Source organism: Mercurialis annua, linkage group LG1-X (genome assembly GCF_937616625.2).
Source record: "Mercurialis annua linkage group LG1-X, ddMerAnnu1.2, whole genome shotgun sequence".
Lineage (NCBI taxonomy): Eukaryota > Viridiplantae > Streptophyta > Magnoliopsida > Malpighiales > Euphorbiaceae > Mercurialis > Mercurialis annua.
The window spans coordinates 29407686-29432758 of NC_065570.1; the positions used below are offsets into that span (position 1 = coordinate 29407686).

At 37.6% G+C, this 25073-nt stretch overlaps 2 protein-coding genes across 2 annotated transcripts; both read right to left on the bottom strand.

The window, feature by feature from the left end:
* Positions 1 to 9074: 9074 nt before the first annotated feature.
* LOC126665103 (uncharacterized) lies at positions 9075 to 11656 on the bottom strand. The gene is made up of 6 exons (XM_050357808.2): positions 11115 to 11656; positions 10667 to 10892; positions 10459 to 10591; positions 10074 to 10373; positions 9883 to 9987; positions 9075 to 9606 (listed from the first exon to the last, which is right to left on the bottom strand). Exons 1-6 carry the CDS (start codon positions 11200 to 11202, stop codon positions 9193 to 9195), a joined length of 1266 nt encoding a protein of 421 aa, XP_050213765.1. The 5' UTR covers positions 11203 to 11656; the 3' UTR covers positions 9075 to 9192.
* Positions 11657 to 11679: 23 nt separating this feature from the next.
* LOC126667899 (uncharacterized) lies at positions 11680 to 12481 on the bottom strand. Its single transcript, XM_050361032.2, has 4 exons — positions 12456 to 12481; positions 12055 to 12372; positions 11878 to 11977; positions 11680 to 11803 (listed from the first exon to the last, which is right to left on the bottom strand). The coding sequence occupies exons 1-4, from the start codon at positions 12470 to 12472 to the stop codon at positions 11687 to 11689; spliced, it is 552 nt and encodes a 183-aa protein (XP_050216989.1). The 5' UTR covers positions 12473 to 12481; the 3' UTR covers positions 11680 to 11686.
* Positions 12482 to 25073: the final 12592 nt, after the last annotated feature.

Sequence of the window (25073 nt, forward strand, 5' to 3'; positions counted from 1 at the left end):
TGACCAGGCTCGACCTAAAATGAGTTCGATTTAACTGAAATATATAAATGACCTGACTTGACCTGGCTCGACCTAAAATGGGTTCGATTTAACTGAAATAAATGACGACAAGACTTACGTAAAAATATCAAATCATTTATTTATTATTTTTTTTTCTAAATTGCTTTAAAATGGTGCTCTCAAATATTTTATCTATGGAAAACAGATAGCTCACCACTTTCAGAAAGATAAAATAATTCCCAAGGGTTAGTGTTTTTAGGTGTATTTTATTTACTTTTATCTAGTTTTTTTTTCTGTAAAAGGGCTTTCATGTTTGTAGGTTTTCGGCTATAAAATGTTTATAGAAAGTGGGTGTTATGGAGAGAGTCTTATCCGATATTCAGAAGAAGTGATGAAGTTTTGATATGCTTAGAAAGTATAATGCTCCCGTACCATGAAGAAATTTTAGGTCAATATCCAAATATGGTAATGTGCCCCCATTTATAGTCGGGTAGAGTGTCTTTGACATTTGATTTAATTTTCAACAATTGAAGGGTGTCTCCATTTTATGGGAAGTTCTTAAATATTTTGCCCCCGTATTATAAATAGGTCCCAAAATTTATTGAAATTATGTATGTATTGTGTCGAAGAAAAGAATGTGACGCATTTAAGCCAAGAAACCAATAGCAGTAATTTGCATGTGAGCAGGTTTTTTTTTATTAGTACGCTCTGATTCTTGCTGGAGTCGCTTCTGTAAATTTTTGACTCCGCGAGATTTGCTCTAATTTTTTCCCGAGCCGTCCTTTGCGGATTTTCAACTTGGCGAGCTCTTTTTTTTTTTACCCATTCCAAAGTTGCCAGTTATTTTAATAGCAGACCGTAATTTATTTTAACGCTCATTATTTTCAAACAATAATCAAATTATAATAAAATACATTTTGAAAGATATGTCATTCATATGGTAAAAACTAAATAATGGCTATTAGTAGTTGTTTTTCATGTTGGTAGGGGAATGAAACAAAGGTTTATTTTTTTAAAAGTTGGTTGGACTTGAACTCAAGAATTTGTGTTATCAAGCGCTTACGTACCTGCAAGGCACGATCAAAGTCCACGTAGTTCGTACAAGGATTTTATTTTTTGTTAAGAACATACAACGATTTTGTAAATACAATAGATGAATACATAAAAGTTTATATTAAAAACGGCTGGACTGGTTCTCAAGCATAGTATCTTTTGACCACATCAACATTAATAGGACTGGGGAACTCTTCTCCGTCCATAGTAGTCAGGATTAAAGCTCCGCCTGAAAATGCCTTTTTCACCACAAATGGACCTTCATACCTTGGTGCCCATTTACCTCTATAATCTGCATGTATGGGAGAGTACTTCTTTAAAACCAAATCCCCTTCTTGAAATTCTCTAGGTCTCATTTTCTTAGCATGAGCCTTTATCATCCTCTTCTGATATAATAGGCCATGGCATAAAGCAGCTAATCTTTTTTCTTCGATGAGATTTAGCTGATCATAACAAGCCTTCACCCACTCCGTATCATCCAGTTGGGCGTCCACTGCGATCCTTAATGAAGGAATCTCAACTTCAATTGGAAGGACTGCCTCCATTCCATATACTAAATAGTATGGTGTAGCTCCTGTGGAGGTTCTTACAGAAGTTCGATACCCATATAATGCGTAAGGTATCATGTCATGCCAATTTCAATAGGTTTCCACCATCTTTTGAATGATCTTTTTGAGATTTTTATTTGCCGCTTCGACTGCCCCGTTCATTTTCGGCCGGTATGGGGACGGATTATGATGAATAATCTTAAACTTTGCGCATAACTCAGTCATGGCCTTATTATTGAAATTTTTGGCATGATTGGTGATCAATCTTTCTGGTAGCCCATATTAGCATATGATGCACCGTTCTAAGAATTTTATCACCACTCTGGTTGTAACGTTGGCAAATGATGCGGCTTCTACCCATTTTGTGAAGTAGTCTATGGCTACCAATATGAAGTGGTGTCCGTTAGATGCTTTTGGTTCTATAGGGCCTATGACATCCATTCCCCAAATTTCAAATGGCCAAGGCGAAACCATAACATGTAGTGAGGAAGGTGAAACATGTATCTGGTCGGCGTATAATTGACACTTATGGCATTTTCTAACAAAATCGACGCAATCGCTCTCGATTTTAAGCCAAAAATATCCTGTTCTCAATATCTTCCTGGCCAGTGCAGGACCGCCCATATGGATTCCACCAAAACCCTTCATATATTTCTTCCATTAATCTCTGTGCTTCTTTCGTATCCACACATCTGAGCAACACAGAGTCGTGATTCCTTTTGTGCAATGTGGTCCCACTTAAAAAATAGCCCATTGCCATGCGTCAGATGGTCCTTTTATTATTTTCAGTAGCATTAGGAGGATAGGTTCCATCTCTTAGGTATTGTAAAATGTCATGATACCATGGATTTCCATCTATCTCTTCCTCAACATTCGAGCAATAATTCCTAATGTCCCTCTCTTCGATCAATTGGGGGCATTTTCCCGCAATCATCAAGCTTGAACATCGCAGCTAATGTTGCTAAGGCGTCAGCAATTTGATTTTCAATACGAGACACATGTTCAAATATAATAAACTCAAATTCCTCTGCCAGCTCGAGAATATATTTTTGGTATGGAATCAGCTTTTCATCTCGAGTCTCCCATTCACCCTTTAACTGATTTATCACTAATGCAGAATCCCCATAAACTTCTAACATCTTAATTCCCATGTCTATGGATGCCTGTATTCCCAATGCACAAGACTCATACTCTGCAATGTTATTTGTGCATTCGAAGCAAAGTTTGGCTGTTATCGGATAATACTTTTCATTTGGGGATATAAGAATTATCCCAATACCATGGCCAAGTGCATTTGAAGCTCCATCGAATTTCATTATCCAGTTTTCTTGCTGCGGTTCTCTTTCTACCACCATAATATCTTCATCGGGAAACTGATAATCCAACGGTTGATAATCTCCCGTAGCTCTTTCAGCGAGGTATTGTGCAATTAACGGCCTTTTGGGGTACAAACACAATGTCATATTCAGACAACATCATCTATCATCGTGAAATTCTTCCCACCAACACAGGTTTATCAAAGATGTATTTTACAGGATCCATCTTCGAGATCAACCATGTAGTATAGTATAACATGTAATGTCTTAAACGTCGAGCAGCCCATACGAAAGCTGCACAGGTTTTCTCAAGTTGAGAATATTTTGTCTCGTAAGGTAAGAATTTCTTACTCACATAGTATGTTGCCTGTTCTTTCCGTGTGACTTTATTTTGTTGGCCTAAAACTCCTCCCATGGCAGTTTCAGTTACAGCAAGGTACAAAATCAAGGGCATCCCTGGTGTCGGAGGTTTCAATACGGGAGGATTTTGCAAGTATAATTTGATTTTTTCAAAAGCTTCCTGACAATCAGAATCCCAATTCGCAGGATTATGTTTACGTAGTAATTTGAAAATGGGCTCGCAAGTCAGAGTTAAATTTGAAATAAAGCGAGCTACGTAATTTAGCCTTCCCAAGAATCCTCTTATTTCTCTTTCGGTTCTTGGTGGGGGCAAGTCTGAGATTGCTTTTATTTTATCAGGATCTATTTCGATGCCTCTTTTGCTGACAATGAATCCCAACAACTTCCCGGACGTGACTCCAAAAACACATTTTGCCGGGTTGAGCTTGATTTGGTATCTTCTAAGCCGATCAAATAACTTTTTTAGCGGTACCAAATGGTGTTCGCCCGGATTAGATTTAGCGATGATGTCATCGACATACACCTCTATTTCTCTATGCATCAAATCATGGAACAAAGTTACCATTGCCCTTTGATAAGTTGCCCCTGCATTTTTTAGACCAAAAGGCATCACTTTGTAACAAAATGTTCCCCAATGGGTAATAAATGTGGTTTTCTGCTTATCCTCGGGATTCATTTTTATTTGATTATATCCCGAAAAGCAATCCATGAAAGAAAACATGCTATACCCTGCAGCATTATCTACCAAAACATCAATATGGGGTAATGGAAAATTATCTTTAGGGCTTTCTTTATTCAGGTCCTTATAATCAACACACATTCTGACTTTCCCATCTTTTTTAGGGACTGGAACAACATTGGCAATCCATTCAGGGTATTTAGCAACTTCTAGAAAGCCTGAATTGTATTGTTTTCTGACTTCCTCCTTGATTTTCAATAGGATATCCGGTTTATTTCTTCATAACTTTTGTTTAACAGGTTGGCATTCCGGTTTCAATGGCATCTTGTGAACTACTATATCAGTATCTATTTCGGGCATATCTCGATAAGACCATGCAAAATTATCGTCGTATTCTTTAAGAAAAAGGGCATACGCTTCTTTCAATTCTGCACATAAAGTTGCACTGACCTTGACTTCCTTCCTATGATCTTCAGTTCCTAGGTTAATGATTTATGTAGGAACCTGTTGCCTTTTTAGAGCCTCATCTTGTTCTGCCATTTTTTGAAGTTCTAATGGAATCTCATCTTCCTCGCTTTCGTCATTTGTTGAAAGCTGATCTATTTGCGTATCAAAATCAACTTTTACCCATTCATCCGTGGTATTTAGTGGATCATGCATGTTCCTAAGTGTAAATTCAAATGAAAAGAGGTCGGTATAGATAAGAAAAAAAGAAAAGAAAAACTGCTAGTATATATTTTTTGACATCTTTCTTTGAAACATATTTTATTTAATTCGTTTAATTGATTGAAAACAAACTTAAATGAACATAAAATTTACTTTAAGTCATCAGTAGGCAAATCGTAAACTTTCCAATTGTTGGGAATCTGTTTAGAGGTCACAATCCAGGCATCCGCCGAATCATTATCTTCGTCTTCGTTAATCGCGTTAATAGATATAGAACTGAAAGAAGCTGCTATTCTTGATGTTTGATTCTTCATTAGTATCTCTGAATCCAGGATACCAGCACTGTGAAAAACTTGATATAAAGGGGTCATGTTCATATTTCTTGAATGTGTTCTCTTCTTAGGTGCTCCATAAAACCTAATCCAGCACGTCCCTTGTTAAACTTGGGTATGACAGGGTTTGAAATCCCTTGTTGCGTCTTTCCTAAACCTCGACCCGGGATATACCCCATCTTGATCATTCCATTGGCAAAACTTATGGCAGCCTTAGAGAATTTTGGTTTAGGCAGACAAGTTCCTTCTTTCACAAAAAGGCAATTAACTACCTCAAAAGATTGGAAATGGCTTTCAAAGGCCTCTTCAGCGGCCTCTACATACGGGGTCGACACTGGCTTGGTCACTAATAATTCTTCTTCCCCCTGCACCTCGATAAACTGATTTCCAATTATGAACTTCACCTTCTGATGTAGAGAAGAAGGAACTGCCTCGGTAGACTGGATCCATGGATGACCTAACAAAAAACTATAGGAGGGAATAATGACCTGAAACGTAATATTAAAGGTGACTGGGCCAATCTCGATAGGCAATTCGACAGTTCCGATCACCTCTCTTAGAGTCCCGTCAAAGGCTCGAACAATCATATGGCTTGGTCTAATAAACAAGTCATCCACCGGTAATTTGGCCAAGGTTGATTTTGGTATAACATTTAGAGATGAACCGTTATCAATGAGTATCTTAGCAATCATGTAACCTCTACATTTTGCAGTTACATTTAAGGCCTTTGTATGTCATGTCCCTTCAGATGGTATCTCGTCGTCGTTAAAAGAAATGTATGTGGATGCCACAAGGCCTCCAACTATGTGGTCCCACTTATCTACTGAAATATCATGGCACACATGAGCCTGATTTAGCATTTTCATGAGCACATTACGATGTGATTCTGATGATAGAATAAGTGACAACAAAGATATCTGAGCTGGAGTTTTATTAAGCTGATCGATGATCTTGAACTCACTTTGTCTAATTATTTTTAGAAACTCACAAGCCTCTTCCTCAGTGACATTCTTCTTGTACTCTTGGCTCGTCGGAATTTGCACTTTTTCATCAAGGCGAATCTCATTTTTATAATTAATTGCGCCTTCATCTACCTTATTTTTTTCTTTACAGTTTCTCTCAATTTCTTCTTTTCTTTTTTTTTTTCAATTTCTTCAGGGGTATAACATCTTCCACTTCTCGTCATCCCTCCTACCCATGTGATATCAATGGAGGGTTGAACGTTGACTTCTCGCTGAACTGAGGAGACATAATCATACCTCCACGGGACTGCCTTGGGATCTTTACAGGGCAATTGACTCGGTGGATCAAAAACTAGAGTAGATATACTGCTGGGCGACGTGCATTACTCAATTTCTAGAACTGATGGAAGCTTTGGTGTTGCTTTTATTTCCCCCTTGCACTCAATTTCTATAGTGATGGGTTTCCCACTATTTGATAGTGTATTAATTTCATCATCTCCCTTCGTGCCCCCTTCCGAAGGAACGATTAACTTGATAGGGATATCAGATTACAGACGCTTAGAGCATAAAGCTTTATAGTCAAACTTCCACGAAGGTTGTCCGAGTATGTCTTCCACTTTATCACAATTTTCCTCTATTCCCCATCCCAAAGGGACTATCGACTCAATAGGGATGTCAAATGACGGTGGTTTAGAGTAAAAAACCTTATAGTCAAACTTTCCCGATGGTTGTCCGAGTAAGTCTTCTACTTTACCATTATCTTCCTCAATTCCCTATCCCGAAGGAACTATTGACTCGATAGGGATGTCGAATGATGGTGGTTTAGAGTATAAAACCTTATAGTGAAACTTTCAAGAGGGTTGTCCGAGTAAGTCTTCTACTTTACCTTTATCTTTGTCTGTTTTCGCACTGCAATATCCGTAATCTACTCCATCTTGTTTATTATCCCCAATCAAAATTAGCTTAGAATCCATTAAGCCTTAAATAAATTACCTAAATTGAGGACATTCGTCATTATGATGATCTTCCATTCCTGAATGGTATTTGCAATTTATGTCCCCGTTTTTACAACTTGCTGTATTGCCAAAGAGGGGGTCAATCGTCCCAGCTCTTTTTAGGCTATAAAATAAATTCCTAAACGGCATTTTAACATCATATAAAGAGACTTTGTACCTTTCCGCACATTCAATGCCGTTTACACCCTCGGATGCATGGGCAGGTAAGGGGTTATTCTTCACATTTGGTACTGGGTTCTTTTGGTTAAATTTTAACCAACCTGCTTTGATGAGTGATTGCACCTTTCTTTTAAAAGAAGTACGATTTTCCGTGAAGTGCCCAGCTATTCCCGCGTGAGAATCACATTTGGCATCAGCATCATACCATTTCGGAAAGGGTGGCTTCATTGGTTCCAATGGTACAAGGCTAATCTGACCAGCTTGAAGTAATTGCGGGAACAATTCAGTGTATGTGATTGGGATAGGATCAAATTGTTCAACTGGTCTTGCGCGATTGCCAAAATTCCTATCATTAGAGGTAGGTTTGGGAGTATTACTCAATTGAGGATTGGGAATGCCATGTGACACATATTGTTGTGTTTGTGGTATCTGAGATGTGTTAGCCATGTACGGAGATTGATAATTTGCGGAATATCTCTTGGATTGATATTGAGGAATTCTAGGAACATACCCACTAATCATGTGGGTCTCTCCTTCCTTTTTACTTCCAACATGCTGATTTTGGGAGCTGTAGCCTCTACCAAGTCGGAGAAATTATTAGAAGTATTAGCCAATAACATGGAATAGTATGGTTGGCTTAAGGTGTCGATAAAATTTGTTACCATTTCCTTTGCATTTAAAGGGGGTAAGACTTGTGCCGCTTTATCCCTCCACCTTTGAGCATATTCCTTTAGGGTTTCATCCTTCTTTTTTTCCATAGACCTTAAGTCATCTCGACTGGGAGACATATCTATATTGTGCTTTTATTGCTTGATAAAAGCATCAGCCAAATCCTTCCATTTTTTAACATGAGCCTTTTCAAGTTGCATATACCAGCGTAATGCAGGCCCAATCAAGCTTTCTTGAAAGATATATATTAATAATTTTTCATTACTGATATGAGCGGCCATCCTACTGCAATACATTGATAAATGGCTCTGAGGGAAAGTTACCCCACTGTATTTTTCAAAATCCGGTGCCTTAAATTTTGGGGGAACAATTACATCAGGGACTAAACAAAGTTGAGAAGCATCGATTGCTCCGCCACTGTTGGTCCCTTCCAGGGCTTTCAATCTTTCTTTTTAAAGCTCAATGGGATTAGGATGTGGGACCTTTAATTCGGTTTGTACTTTAGGGTCATCGAGATCGGGTACTATGACTGTATCCATAACCGGAGTGGGATATTGGGCCATGGGATAGGCCGGTGCTACAAAGGTAGTCCATGGTTTAGAAGAGGATTCATGCTGTGTATTTGGTTGAGAAGTTGGTTATTAAGGATTCAATTGTTCCAGAACACCCTTCCCTTTGATTAAATTTAAGATCTGACAAACTTGTTCTTTAATTTCCGGAATCCCTGAAATTCGTTGCTTCATTTCTTCCATTCACTACAAGAAAACAGGGCTTTAGCGACGGAAATTTCCGTCGCTAAAGCCCTAATTTCCGTCGCAAAACAGCCTTTGCGACGGATTTGCGACGGATCGTATCCGTCGCAACATTTTTGGTCGCAAACAAAATTTGCGACCAAAAACGTGTCCGTGGCTAACTTTGCGACGGAAACGTCCGTCGCAAAAGCCACAACGTCCGTCGCAAATTTGTCTCCAATTCCTTTCGTTTGGAGACAAATTTGCGACGGAAATTGTGCTTTTGCGACGGACGTGTCCGTCGCAAATGCCTCAGCCTTGGAGACGAAGGCTGAGGAATTTGCGACGGACACGTCCGTCGCAAATCAGCGACGGACAAAATCCGTCGCCAATTCATCACCTTTTGTCTCCAAAAGCTGATGAATTGGCGACGGACAAGTCCGTCGCAAATTTATTAATCCGTCGCAAATGTAATTTTTTTTTGGCAGTTTTTTGCCGTTTTACGCTATTTTTTGCCGTTTTTCCCCTGTCGTTTTAAATACAGTAATAACAATTCATTTATAAATTACAATCAATTGAAACTAATAAATAAATATATATATATATATATATATATATAAATATCAGAGTATAAATGTAAAGGTCAAAAAATAAAAATAAAAACCGTATATATGTGTGTAACAAAATAAGCTAACACGACACTACAAAGCTGGAGTGTCGTCATCGTCTGGTGGGGTAGGTGGGCGCTGTGGCCGATACTCTGCCGGAAGGTTAGGAATCATCCTGGCAATCTCCTCGCGTATCATCTGGGCCATGTTCGCAGCCTGCTGTTCCCGAGCCAGTCGCAGACCCTCCTGAATGCCGGCCTGCACACGGCGCTCGACCTCCTCGTCTGCCTGCTGCGACGTCCTAGAAGAGCTGCCTCGCTGCACCCTGCTGCTGCTTGGCCCGGCGTACCTGCTGCTCGCAGAACCCAACCCGTACACGCGTTTCTTCTTGTTGACGCCCTCGATGTCTAGAAACACCTGGGTCTCGTCCACTGCAGCTGGGGTCGAGGAGCTACCCTCTCCGGTCTGAGGCTGTGTCGCAGCAGCAAGCCTCTCAGTGATGGCGTCCTACAAAACAATAAAAAAGATATCAGTTTAGTTTTCAAGCAACCAAAAATGCATAACATATTACAAAGTAAACCTAATTTCTAACGAAATTTCGACAGCATTTCCTCTGTAATATGAGCATCACCCATTTTTCAGGGAAGTCCTGCAAGCAAATTCCAGTATATAATCCAATAATAAACATGTTTAACAGCTAACCAACAAGCATTTTCAATCTAATAGATCATTTCCGAATTATTAAATTCAACTTAGAGAATTACAAGTTTAATAAAAACTTACAGTCATATCCTGAGCCCGTTTGTCGACCGGCTTCTTGTCAGCCTTCGTGGAGTGAAGGCGAGTGTACAACTCCGTCGCACTCGGTTTCCGGCCAAGCTCCCTTTCCTAAAATAAAAAATACAATTCAATTAGTATCAAAATAAAATAAATACGTTATTTAAGTATTTTAATTACTGAATTTTAAAACAAACCATGACATCCATATGCTTCAGAGCAGAGCGAGATCCACCAGTATGGCGGACAGGTCCAGAACCGGCGCCCGCTGGCTCGCTCATCCGATTTGCTCGGGCGGTTTCTGACCTTTTTTTCTCTTTCTCTGAGTTCCAGAACGCGTTCCAAGCATCCCAGATGTCCTGGGTCACAGAAATATGCTTCTGTTGCGTCCTCCTCATTCTGTGGATGTTGTCTTTGTAGCGGTTGGCTGCATGGACCATGAAGACCTGTCTAATGACCTCCTCGCTGTACGCCACACTATCCCACCAGAACTCTTTCTGCAAACAGTACAAACATGTTGCATTAGTTAGTTTTTAAAAAAAAAACATAATTTAAACGTTACGAAGCTTTAAATTAAATTACCTGAAACTCCTGGAAGTAGAACTCCCTCTGCTCGGCTGTTAGAAAGCGCCATGCTGTTCCATTATCGAACCAGCACTTCCTAAAAATCTCCCGCATAGCCCGTGAAACAGGCCCAGAGTCGATCAACATCGTCCTGTGATTTTTTAGGCATAGTTTAGTATATATACATATTACAATTTAAACGTGGAAAACTAAATTGTAAACATACCTGCTAGGGTCCGGGTGAACCCTCGCCCTACCCCGGTCGTCCAGAACAGCCGGGGGCTCGCCAGGCTCACGCTGCTGCCGAGGCTGAACAGGTGCTCCAGCCTCTAACTGCTGCTGCTCCTCAGCAACGTTGTCATCGCCAGGAACAGGGTCTGATCCCCGTCCGCGTCCTCGGCCTGAGGCTGATCCTCGGCCTGTGCCTGATCCTCGACCGCGACCCCTCATACCTGCACATACATCAATTTTAAATGTTCGACAAACAACCAACAGATTTATTAATAAAATTATACATTCCTTCGTGAAACATAAAACTATGAAATATTAATTCAAATTCAACAAGTGTACACATGAATAATATAAGTATAAAACATAAATTGGAGAAGCGTTAATACATCATCTTTAACAATTAATTAAGGTTTCAAAAATCTAGTGCATAAAATATACTAAACTACTAAAGTTCTTCGCTTTCATCTTCGTCTGATGAGGATGCGATGAACTCATCTTCTGTTTCTTGTTCAGGAGGCATGAACAACGCATCTTCCTCAGCTTCTCCAGTTTGATCAGCCAAATATGTCGGATTGTCTTCTGTTGCAACAATGAGAGGATTTTCTTCTATGTCATCTTGAAAGGCCGGGATAATCCCTTCGGGCATGTCAAGCTCTGATCGCGCCTTTATCCTGCAAACTGCCCACCAATTTATTTTATCCCTTCTTTTACTCGGATATGGCAGGTAATGAACTTGGTCGGCCTGTTCAGCTAAGATGAACGGTTCATACTTGTTGTATCTCCTTCTGTTATTAATATCCACCATGTTGTATTTTTTGTTACTAATTGTGCCTGAATTTTGCGCTGGGTCGAACCATTCGCATTTAAATAAGACAGTCGTTTTCATTGGAAGCGCTGGATACTCTAACTCAATTATGTCTGTCAGAAATCCATAAAAGTCATTTTCGCTATCGACATATTGAGTTCCCCTTACGCAGACTCCACTATTCATTGTAAGTTGTTCCTCCCCATAAGCTTAAGTCTGAAACTTGAACCCGTTTACACGGTACCCCTTAAATGTTCTGACTGATCTAAGAGGTCCTTTAGCGAGACTAAGAATGAAGGGATTGGTACAGACAGTTGGATCTTGCACCTGAAGCGTAAAAGTGTATTATAAATCGGAACTTTTAACTAAAAGATTCGAAATATATTCTGTTAAATACTTACATATTGTTGAAACCAGCAGGCAAAGTCACTCTCGAACTTTGCTTCAATTTGCGAGGTGCTGATTTCAGGGTTTCCTCTACGCAACTCGCCTTCGAAAACCCTTTAGTTACGAAGAAAACAATAATTAGAAGCTAAATAATCATTGTTAATTACATTGACAGCTGTATTAAAGCTTACTCTCTGTAATTTTCAATTTCTGAACAATTCAACAGAACATATGTCCGGGCAGCAACAATCTCAGCATCTTCAAGATATCTCTTGCGGCAAGCACCCACTGATTGCCCTTGCGGCTTGAAAATCGATAGTCTCTCAACATCATCGTCGACTTCAATGTCACAAACTTCATTTCTTTGCAGCCGCTCAGGTATCATTGGGTCACCTTCTGAAAAATAATAAGCTGCAAACTTTGCGGTTTCTTCATTTAAGTATCCGCTACTAATGCTTCCTTCCACCCTCCCTTTATTGCTCACTTTTTTTTTCAGTTTTCTCAAATATCTGATTCCACATACGCCACAGTAAGTAAACATTACATGTTAATATACTGATACACAGAATTGAAAAACATGTTGAAATATTACCTTTCAAATGGGTACATCCAGCGATACTGAACTGGCCCTGCCATCATAGCTTCGTACGGTAGATGTACGGGTAGATGTTCCATAGAGTCAAAAAAGCTGGGAGGAAAAATACGTTCCAGCTTACACAATATCTTTGGGATTTCCAGCCTCATACGATCTAGATCTTTCTCTGTTAGAGACGTGGAGGTTAACTCACGAAAGAAGATACTCAACTCTGTTATAGGCTCCCACACTTCCTTCGGTAATAGCTCACGGAGAGCGATTGGCATAAGTCTTTGCATAAAAATGTGGCAGTCGTGACTTTTCATTCCATGCATTTTCATACCGATTGTATCGACACATCTGGACAAGTTGGACGCATAGCCATCTGGAAATTTTATTAACTTTATCCACTCGAGCAAAGCCTTTTTTCCGTCCCTGTCCAAAGCATACATTGCCTTAGGAAATCTCCCAGTAACCGGATCTTTTGCTAACTCAGGCCGAGCACATATGTCATTCAACTCTTCTCTCGATTTTGCATGGTCTTTTGTTTTCCCGGGAATATTTAGTACAGTATTGAAAATGTTGTCGAATACGTTTTTCTCAATATGCATGACATCGAGATTGTGACGAATTAGATTCGTTTTCCAATACGGCAAATCCCAGAATATACTTTTTTTATTCCAACCATAATTTTCCGACTTCGCAGCATTATTTTTCTCAGCCCCAATTTCATATGCCTTCATAAATCCCAGACTGTCCACCTCTGCCAACAATTCTTCTCCGGTTTTCGGCTGTCCGAAACTATTGGTTACGGTTTTTCCTTTTCGGAAATGAGTTGTATTACGCCGGTACGGGTGACCACGAGGCAAGAACTTCCTGTGACAGTCAAACCACGACTGTTTTCTACTCCCTTTAAGCGTAAAAGCTTCCGTATTTTCCATGCAGTGTGGGCAAGCCAGCCTCCCAGATGTGCTCCAGCCAGACAACATCGAATAAGCAGGAAAATCATTAATTGTCCACATAAGTGCCGCTTTCATTTGGAAATTCTGTCGCCTTTGAACGTCGAATGTCTGCACTCCGAATTCCCACAGTTGGTTCAGCTCAGCTATCAACGGTTGCAGGAAAATATCCATTTGGTGTTTAGGATTTCGAGGCCCAGGGACAATAACAGTTAAAAACATGAACTCGTCTTTCATACACATCCCTGGGGGGAGATTGTATGGTGTCAAAATTACAGGCCATGATGAATAATTCTGCCCGAAGGCCCCAAATGGTTGAAACCCATCAGTACACAGGCCCAGTCTGATATTTCGAACTTCTGCCGCAAACTCTGTATGCAATTCACTGAAATGTTTCCACGCCGGGGAGTCTGACGGGTGACACATCTTTCCATCAACCATTTCGTGTTCTGCGTGCCACGTCATATGCTTGGCGGTGGCTTTAGAAGCGTACAACCTCTGCAGTCTCGGAGTTATAGGAAAATAAAACATTTTCCTATAAGGGACGTTAACTCGTCTTTTCACAGAATTTCCTTTAGGGGGCGGTTTCCACCGTTCGTGATCGCAAATTTTGCATCGCGTTAACTCCGCGTCTGACCCCCAATAAATCATGCAATTGCGGAAACAACAATCGATAACTTCAACCGGCAACCCAAGACCTCTGACTATCTTCTTTATTTCAGCAAAGTTCTTTGGCATCTTGTTGTCCTCTGGGAGCAGCTCTTGTATAAATTCGGTCACATCATCTACTAAAGCTACTGACCCACTATGTCGACATTTGATGTCCAACATTTTAGCAGCTGCAGACAAGGGAGAATGTTTGCTATTACCGGGGCATACAGGTTCTTCGGCCGCACGCATCATATCATAAAAATGTTTAGCTTCATTATTCGGCTCCTCCTCCGTGAACACTACTTCTGGACCCGCAGCATCAATAACCATTCTCTGAACTGAGCTGAACTCGTCACCCCCCTCATATTCCATGTCAACGTCACACTCCGGCAGTTGTGTAACAGGACGGGGATTTAAAACATTTCCCTCCCCATGAAAAACCCAAACTTGATAATCTTTAACAAACCCTTTCTGCAAAATGTGGAGCTTCACTGTTTCGACATCTCGGTAACTCGTATTTTTACATCCCACCCTAGGGCAAGGGCATTTAATATCGGGCCCGCTCATACACGCTGGATGGCGTAAAGCGAAATTTACAAACTCTTGGACGCGCTCCTCAAAACCAGGGTACAGCAACCCGCCCTGGAGCCGCCTATACATCCAACTTCGGTCTGTATCCATTTCTGTAGCACGGATAATTAGGAGGGTTTTCGCTCGAGAATAGCAAAGTCAATGTAATTGACTGCTTTAAAGGTGTGGACCTATCCCATTCGCAAAACTGGCTCCCCTTAACTCGGCCACGATATATGCCTAGCAACGCCGAAAAATATTCGGCAGCCTTCCGGCGTCGTTCTCCTTCAGTGCGATATTTAGTATATGCGCTGTAACGCTAATTATATATTCCGCGAGGAATAAGCGTTACAAAACATATACTATACATCCACCCGGAGAACAAACGCTGGAAAACAACCAAATATTTTTCTACCGCTACTAGACATATATGGTTTTCGTGACCGAGTTACGGGAGGACCAGTTTTGCAAACTGTACAAACTGTACAATCCCGTGTCGTTCAATCTCTTGAACACACGAGACGGGAACTCTAAGGCTAGGTTTGCGATTTTATTCGGTGGGAATAAAATCGCGGTCAAATTAGGTTGAAATTTGTAATTTAACTACTAAATAAAAAAAATCATAGTACTTACTTGTTGCAGAGCAGAACCGCAATAGATAACGAAAGATGTAAAATGTCGGACCGATGCAAAAAATGGACGGCTATCAAATTAACCTATCACACAATTAGATTCAATATTTTGTTATTATTTAAGTAAATACATTAATTAATTTAAAAAAAAAATTGACAGAACTTCCCCTAAAAAATGAGCATCACCCATTTTTCAGGGAAGTCCTGCAAGCAAACACAAACCAACAATACAACCCAATTACATCAAAAATTATATTTATAACGTCAATTGTAATAACTAATCAATTTTATCTCAAATTCAATAATCTAATTTAATCAACTAATTAACATACAAAAAATAATTATAAACAAATAAATATTACTTAATATAAATTTACTAATTTAAACCTAACCCCTAACCTTTAATATAAATTTTTTAAGAAATATATAATTAACCCTAATAAAAAAAACAAAACCCAAACTAATTAAATAAAACTAACCCCAATCTAATTAAATTCAACTAATTCAAATATAATTTAATTAACCTAACCCTAACAAATTTTACATAATTTAAAAAAAAAAGATAATTAACCCTATAATACTAATCATAAGCTAAATAAATTAAACTAATTATACAATTATAATTTAAAACCTAATCCTAAATTACTTTAGTATTACTTAAAAACCACAAAATTAACCCTAATTTAATTTTAAAATTAATCCTAATTTAAAAATTAACCCTAATTTAAATTAACTAATCCAATTAATACAATATTTAAAAATAATTAAAAATTAAAAAACTTACCTCACGAAGCAGCAGCAGGACGGCGCCGGAGGCAGCAAGCGAGTCGGACCAGAGGCAGCAGCAGGACGGCGTTTCAGGCAGCGGGAATGGCTGTTTTCAACAAAAAAAATAAATTGCTATATTTTTGATATTTGAACTATAAATAAATTAAAAAAAAATAAAAAACAAATACTTGAGAATCGGCCTGACAGCGGTGGAGAGGAGCGGCAGTGGAGAGGAGCGGCGGCAGTGGAGAGGAGCGGCGCCGGTGAGAGGAGCGGCGAAAAATGGATGACGGAGGAGAAAGGAGAATGGGTTGACGGGATGACGGAGGAGCAAGGAGAATGGGCGCCGGAAAATAGAGGAAGAGAGGAAGAGGAAGACAGAAAATCTGAGAAGGAGAGGAAGGGTTCGGGCGCCGGAAAAGAAAAGAGAGGAAGAGAGGAAGAGGAAGGGTTCGGGCGCAGGTTTAATTAACTCAATTTTAGCGACGGATTATACAGTCCGTCGCAAAAATTGAGTTAATTTAAACGGTGCGTTTTGGGCTGGTCATTTAGCGACGGACGAATGAAATCCGTCGCTAAATGAGCCACCCTAAACGCAGAGTTTTAAAAACGTCACTTTTTAGCGACGGAATTATATTTCCGTCGCTAAATTATTGGCGCTAATTATTCCCTCCAAAATCCCGCCAATTTAGCGACGGCTTAACGACGGACATTCCGTCGCTAAATTGGCGGGCACCGTCCCGCCAAAGTTTTCAATGATTTTGGCGACAGATTGCTCTTCTGTCGCCAAATCCGTCGTAAATATGTGATTTTTGCGACGGACATGGAGTCCGTCGCAAAATTCCGTCGCAAAACGATGGTTTTCTAGTAGTGATTTATGTCTTAACGTCGTCGACTACTTTCTCCATCTCAGCAATCTTAGAACGGGTTATATATTGATGTGTGGGGTATTTGGTATTCGGATGGCGCGCTATCTTGTATTTTCTATTAGATAAAATATTTCAAATCATATTATTATTCTGTAATAATTGTTTGATAAAATGAATTTATGTGTATGAATGTATGACGTGTCATGTCAAACAAAATGTATGAAAATTAATATACACAAACCACAAAATATTATTATTAAACAAAACATTCATAGTTTACTTCATTTTACAACAAAACACAAAAGAGCTTTCACAACTTATCATCGACCCTTCTAGCGAAACTGCCCATAATACTCGAGATCGCGATATAGGTCCTCCAAAAAGAACATAAGGCTTTGTCTGACTGTCCCTACCGGTACATACTGCTCTTTCAAACACCATATTAGTTTAGACATGTCATGAGCTCTAGCGGTTATTTTCCTTAACTTTTCAGTTGCATTGCCGATTTGATCCTTCGTCTTTACCCACTCTTCATGCAATTCACTATATCGATTTCGGCTAAAACATAAATTTTGTTGAAGATCTTCTTTTTCTTGTTGAAGTTTGCTACTTTCAGCCTCTATGTATTGTACTTCCATTTGATATTCGTGGATCATTTCCTCCAAAGCTGTAATCCTATCTTGTTGTCTCGACTCGCTACTAAGAGATGTGGCGGAAACATGCTCAGTAGTAATTCGAGACCTTTTTGCTTGGTTCAATTCTTCCAACACCCTTTCCAATTCATTCCATAGCTTAATATTCTGTTGTTCTAGATTTATCTCAGAAGAAGGATAATCAGTCGCAACTTTCTTTTGCTTCCCCTTACCTCCTGAAGAAGATGCTTGTCGATCATTAGCAAAAATTGGTGGTATAAAGCCCTTGCTTCTTTGTGAATGCCAAAGATGATACTCCGGCGTGGTTCCATACGACTCATTACCGCTACGAACCTTTCTTATGTTTTTCCAGGCCTCGATGTAGGATAGGATTATTTTTGCAGTATCCGGATCATTGTAGGAAAAGGTTGCCTGTGATAATCCCATTGTCTGGGGAATAAATTGCAAATTCCCAAATTGTCTTCTAATCATATTTGGTGCATAAGCAGTCCCGCCCCATGGCCCTAGCAAAGGAAACCATGCCATATCTCCATAGGCATAAGTGATTGATTGATTTCGGCTTTTGGGACACAGCCATTCCACATCCTGTTCAGTAATGCCCAAGAGGAATCTGATCAAATGCTTCTTAGGCGGACACCGCTCTGGCCAGCGGATTCCTACAAATTCGGTCACATAATTCCTCATTGTCGTGTAGCAAGGTTTGTAATCTGGGCGAGGAATTTTGAATGTCTGAGGACATTTGAAATGGTTCAAATCCCAAATGATCAACAATTGTGCACATCCAGTAAACTTTCTTGATTTACCTTCACTGCAGCTAGTAAGTGACCTTAATGTTTCTGCTAGAATTGGCATAATCGGGTCCACACCATGATTTATTTCATTAAAACGTACGACAACCCTTTCATCAATAACTCCATCTCTTTTTGGAAATATGATCTCCCCACATATCAAGAGAGCCATCATAGTTAACTTGCTTTGAGGATTGGGTGTTTCTCTAATAAAATTGATGACTGGTGCTATTTCTATATCCTTGGAACCATGGGTCTCCCATGACGTTACATTTCCCGTCGAGACACCTATTAACCTAGCCAATTGTCTCTTCCCTTGATTATCCTTATTGTGCGCGTGCATTTTTACACCCGGTTTAGTATTAATGAGTTGCCTGTACTCTTCCACAGTGGGACACATGTCAATTTCCCTGAAGGTGAAACAGCTATATGACGGGTCCCAAAAGTGTAACATAGCTTTGAGCAGGCTGCTTATCATAGGAACATATGCCAACTGTGCAATCCATCCATATCTATTTTCAATGTCGGTTCTCTATATGACAGACATGCCGAACCATAATTCTCTTAAATAGGTCAGATCTTTAAATAGACCGAAATCAAACTCACCTATATGAGGGAATCGTATAATAGTACTTGGCGGGAGAGAATCTATTTGGAGCTTTTGGGCTGCCTCTGATCTTCTTCTGACGATCAGTTATGATTCCGATAACACGCGATTTGCCGCCATAAAGGATCGATGATTATTGTCAAGCTCCTCTGTATTCGTTATAAAATAATAATAAAAACAGCAAATGAAAAGAGTAATTAGTGATTGAATATATGAGACATTAATGCATTAATGCATGTTATGCAATAATTGCTGCAAAATAAAAATTTTGAGCTGGAATTCATCTGATAAGATCACGCATTATATTAATTATGAGGTGATTTATACACAAAACTTTCCCCATAGTTGCATACTACTACAAAAAGATGACAAGTTCCCCTAAAACAAAACCCCAAAACGGTTCAGATAATCATGGTTGAAGTATATCGAACACTCCTAAGCTAGTAAGGTGTGAACCCCACTCCAACCCACAAAACGTTCATCTATATATTTACAACCATCCATATATTTACAACCTTTTGACTTTCCTAAAACCAAAACAACAAAAAGCAAAAGAGAGCTTCGCATCATCCATCATCCCAATATTTCAGGGATGTTAAAGACTCCCAAATCATCATGAACTATTGCGTAAGCTCGTCCATGATACACCTTAGCAACATTTCGGTAGTACTCAATTATTTCTGCAGGTAGGGTCGAGACCATCCACTTAATCCTTCCATCGCTATGATATCCATCACATGACATCAGAGCTGGTGGTGCCTTCGCAGGATTTATCCCGTTGCTCAGACATAAGATCTCTTTGATAACCTGTCATTCAGTCTGGTATTTTTCAGCGTGTTGGAGAACATTCTTGGGATAAGAAAAACTTGTTTCTATATGAAAGAAATCATTATGCATTATCTCTCCGTTTTCAGCAATAAAGTTGTCACCACCGTGGAACATTGCGAAGATATCAGGTCGCTCTGGGGACATCCCAACTACCTGATTCCCAAATTCATGGTCTCCAAACTGATATAACTATTTTCCAAAGTATGAGATGGATTCTGGAGTCTCCTCCCACTCACGCATACATCTTGTAAGCCAGACCTTATCCAATATAAAGCCAATATGATATATCTTAACAAGATACCACAAAAGCAGGTATGCCGCTTGTGGAAAGGTTTTTATTGCCTCCTCTGGTACATAAAGGCAGTTGAGGAATGGATAGTTTGGATGCCAGTCAAGATACTTTATTGGTGTATTATGGATCCTATAATCTTGATGGAGTATCATGAGAGAACCTACAAGATGTTCCATATTGAAGAAGGAGGTAGCCTTTTTAAGTATTTCAACCTTAACATCCTCGGGGAGGAGGGGAAAGTACTGGTCAATAAATTGTTCTGCATTATCCATTTCTGATGAATTCCAACAGAAATATTTATATTTTAGAGCAGTTGCAGTGTATGAACATGCAAGGGCAATCAAATGATTAGATTTAAGGTATAATTAGGACTATAATACTGCAAATAAAGAATTAACAAGGCATGTATGTCTAACACAAAGTATAAAAAGATACATGCAATATTTGAATACATATATTTTCTAGGGTTAGTATCTCCTTATATCTCCGGTCATTTAGGTGTCTTCCTAGTATGATCCATAAAAATTATTCCATCTAATATGTGGAACAATGGGCTGGTTCATTGGGTACCAAACCATAAACCTTTATAAAACTAGAATCCTAGCTAATAAAGGCTCCTATTTGACTTAATCAAGTCAGGAAAGGTTTGGATGGATACTTTTACGTACTACTTCAGGCTTCCCATGAAGGTATCGCTACTCGTTCCGGCTATCCTAATGCAAAGTGACAAACCGAATCCGGCTCGTTTAGTAGGTGAAAGTGAGTATGTGATGCAAACAATCGTAATATAATATAGTAATCATACACAATTACACAAACAAAATTAAGAATTAACAAACAACATTAATCTAATAAATATTCCCCACTGGAGTCACCAGCTGTCGCGGGGCCGGCGAAAAATAAACTTTTCTTATAATTAATAAACATATAATGAAGCCTCGCGAACAGGACTAAAAACTCCTTTCGTTTAGTCACTTTTTAGTTGTTCATTTTGAATTGGAGTCGCCACCAATCTATTAAGTGGGATTTGGCCACCTTCGTATCTGGTCTGCATTTTAGGTCCGAATTTTACGTGTAGGGAAAACAATCGCTATCCTAACACGCCCATTGCTGGAACTTGTATTATATACGATTATTATTATTATTATTATCTAGTTATTGATTCTATTTTGAAATATTTATTTATTAATTTCATTTGGTGATTTGATATTAAAAATATATTTTATTTTTTAATATTACTAAAGTACCTTATCCAAGGCACCATTGTGTATAAAGTTTAATTTAATTTTTGGACAGAAAATGGAATGAAGAATAATACAATATTTTATTTGCTCTAAAAATACTGAGATAAATAAATTAATCATAACAATAAAAATTAATGCATAGCGATTTCGAAAAATTGGACTTGAACCGGAACTTGGAATTCCGACTACCTATGTACCCGTAAAAAGGGATCAAAGTCCGCATAACTCAATTGGAATTTGAAAAAAGTGATTTTAATCTTTGAAAGTTATAAAAACAATTGATTTATAATATTTTTATAAGATGAAGTGAATCGATCTCAGACTTAATTTTTAAAAAATAAACATTAAATTAAATTAAATTAAGTTTGAATAAAATATATGCAAATAATATAAAATGAGCAAATAAAGTTTTAAAAGAAAGGTGGACTTGATTTCGGAATTGATCCAAAAGCCTACGTATCCCTTTGACTGGATCAAAGTCCGCGTAGTTCGAACTACATGTTAAAAGTAACTTTTATATTAAACAAGATTTCAAATATTTTTATTAGATTTAACCTAGAGGTATTTAAATATGGAAATGAGCTATAAACACAAATATGATGACAAACACAATAATACAACTAATAAAATAAAAGAAGCGAATTTAACGAAACAATAAACTATCAAAATAATACAACACAAAAGGATTTGTATTATATTTGTGAGTATTAGTAATTAATTTATTTTTAATAAATATTAAGTATTAATATAAATTTAAATCAGGAATACTCGATTTAATTTACTCGGATATAAATTTGTGTACTTTATTAAAGGGACGATGACAAAATTACCTAAAATTTTAAAAATATTTACAAAAGTACCTGTAAACTATTTTTATTTACAAAAATACGATTGATTTAAAATTAATTACAAAAGTACCAAAAATTGAAAATTAATTACAAAAGTACGATTTGTATTATGTCGGTATAATTATGGTATAATTTTGGAATACTAAAACTATAAATCAGATAATTTTAAAATAATATTTAATTTATTATTAGAATAATTTCAGTATATTTTTGGTATATCGATTATAAATTTTTATATATATTTTCTAGTAGATAACATGTATTTTTTTTTATATGTACTTTTCACTATAGTTGGTAATGAACTAGAGAATTTGTATATTGTTGATGTAATAATAAAATTTTAGTATGTACACTTTTGGTATACTGTTGGAATAATTTTGGTATATTATTAATTTAATCTTTAGTATACGATTTGATGTAATTTTGGTAAATTTTTATTTAATATTAATAAAATCTCAGTATGTATAATGTCGTTACAATTTTGGTATAATGTTGATATAATGTTAGTTTATTAGTATACTGACATTAAACTCACAGTATACACCGTATGTTTGATATTATTTTTTATTTTTTTGTACTTTTGTAAATATTATTAATATTTTTGTAAATAAAAAAAGTCAACATGTAGTTTTGTAATTATTTTCATTTTTTTTGGTAAATGATGTAATTTCCTCTTTATTAAATGCTAAGCCCAAAATAAGCAAGTGCAAACCCTTAATGGACTAGACTAATCCACCTAATTTTGAAAGACCAAAGCCCAAATGATCTAAGCACTACCCTCTCCAACGTTAACCTAAATTCCATAATCCATTTTCTATGCCTTTCTCCCGTGATGCAACTTGATTCTTCTTCCCATTTTCCTTTTAATTTTGATAATCTCTCTAATAATACTCCTACCCTTTTACAGGCCAAATTCTAGACCTGAATCAATACCATGTCGCAACCATCTTCTCTCTTTTCATTTGTTTGTCGATTTAATTCGAAATTTCAAATTCAATTTTGGCAAAATAAAAATTAAAATCATATGTTGCTCGGTTCATTTCGATTTCTCGTGGGTTTCGATCATTTTCAGAGTGTATGCTTTGGTTCAATCGAACCAAAGATGATTGAGAGGTGTTTTGGAAAGTAGATTTCTTCTCTCCTCATTCAATGCTTGCCGGGTTTGATTTTAAAATTGAAGCGTTGGGTTCAAGCTTGGGTGTGACCAGAACGGCATAAAGCCCCAAGGTATGTTTTATTTTGATTTTACCCTAATTTCATCTCTTACATTACTGTTCTATATGTTTTGTTTTTGTTATTAAGGTCTTTGCTTTTGATTTTGCATATAGGAGTTCTAGTTTAATCGAGCTGAAAAAGGATTTCGGGGGGGAGTTAGAAAGCTCTGAAAACTGGCAGAAAGATTGGAGGAAGAAACTAAAAACGGGAGAACAACCTAGGCCAGAACATAATCGAAAAGTTAAGTCTTCTATTATTTTTATTTTTGTTTTAGCAGTGGCTTTGGTGTGTGCTTTGTGCAAATGGAAAGATTTGACTATATTATTATGCTCTTTTGAGATTTATAGAAATAGGTATCCACCCATTGTAATTTATAGCGATTGTTTAGAAATCTCAGGCTCAATACATATTCATGCTATGAAATAGAGAAAAGGGAAAACAATAGTAAAAAAAACTGAAACTGAGAAATTTATGTGTCTTACCTATTAGGTATATCCCTGATTTCATGTTATGTGGTTAACTCCCTAGAAAAGGTTCTCCTCTGCTGCAGTTTTTTGCTATGTTTCTATTGCGGTATTGCTGTAATCTAATCTCTCTGTTTTGATATGTTCTATCTCTTGTTTGTTATATCTGCATACATGTTCATGGGTCCTAATGATTTCGAGTTTATCTAATCTTAAGAAGTTCTGAATACGGTGAACATTTTTTTTATTTGGTAATGACTTCAGAGACTTCACTTTAATCTGACCGAGAATTGTATTACAGCATATTCAAAAACAGAAAATAAATGCAGAACGAACTAGTAAAAAAAATATAGTAGGAACATCATGAAAGCAGAGAAACAAACTTAGAAGCCATCTTTGTACTGATTTTGGTTACTTGCTAATGTGTAATTTATGCAACTCATTTTAGTTTTGGTTTTGGTTTGTGTATGAGTTGTAGTTTGGTAAACTATTTATGGATAGCTAAGATGGGTATCCACTCATCTTAGTATTAAATTTATGATCAAATATCTGAAATGAATCTTCATGAGTTTAAAATGTAATCAAAATCAGAATTATATCTTCATGAATATAAATGAATGTTGTAACAAAATAAAATACATATGGGTCAAATGTGTTTCTGTTTTTGTGATTATGTGGATATTTTACTAATTTTTGGTTTGCTTGCTCCTTGTTTTTGCCTAAGGATTTCTCTGTTATCTCTGTGTTTCAGCAGGGCTTTCTCCTATGTTCACTTGTTTCTTAAATTTGCTGTAATTTCAGCAGTTTTACCCTCTTTTGATATATATATTTTTTGTTTTTTAAGCAGTGTTTCTGCTCTCTTTTTAAAGTATTTTTCTTATAACTTCTGCTTATTCTAAAATTTGATAATTTGATGCCCATTTCAGCTGGTGAATTTGGCATATAACCTAAAGATGTATAAAGATGGGTATCCACCCATCTCATCAGAAAAATTGAGACTGAATTTAATATTTGCCAATACTAAATAAATCTTACAGACAAAGGGTTAAAAATGAGAATAAAATGACATTAAGAGTATTATACTTATTAGTTGAATAGACTTCTACTTTCAGTTGTAGAATTGATGACCTTAGCTGTTTTCCTTGCCTGTTTGCTGCTGCTATACTCTTGTGGTCCTTCTAACATATGCTACTGACAGCACTGCTACTAACTACACACACTTTTCATTTTCACTATGCTTTCTCTGTT

What these genes read in the sequence shown, in the direction of transcription:
- LOC126665103 (XM_050357808.2), bottom strand. Translation starts at nt 11,202, where the DNA reads ATGCGTTGTTCATGCCTCCTGAACAAGAAACAGAAGATGAGTTCATCG. An exon ending in GAAAGCGAAGAACTTTAGTA is followed by an intron (nt 10,893 to 11,114) that starts GTTTAGTATATT and finishes ATGTATGTGCAG; the next exon opens with GTATGAGGGGTCGCGGTCGA. An exon ending in GTTCACCCGGACCCTAGCAG is followed by an intron (nt 10,592 to 10,666) that starts GTATGTTTACAA and finishes AAAAAATCACAG; the next exon opens with GACGATGTTGATCGACTCTG.
- LOC126667899 (XM_050361032.2), bottom strand. An exon ending in GAAATTGAAAATTACAGAGA is followed by an intron (nt 11,978 to 12,054) that starts GTAAGCTTTAAT and finishes TCGTAACTAAAG; the next exon opens with GGTTTTCGAAGGCGAGTTGC. An exon ending in CCTGCTGGTTTCAACAATAT is followed by an intron (nt 11,804 to 11,877) that starts GTAAGTATTTAA and finishes TTTACGCTTCAG; the next exon opens with GTGCAAGATCCAACTGTCTG.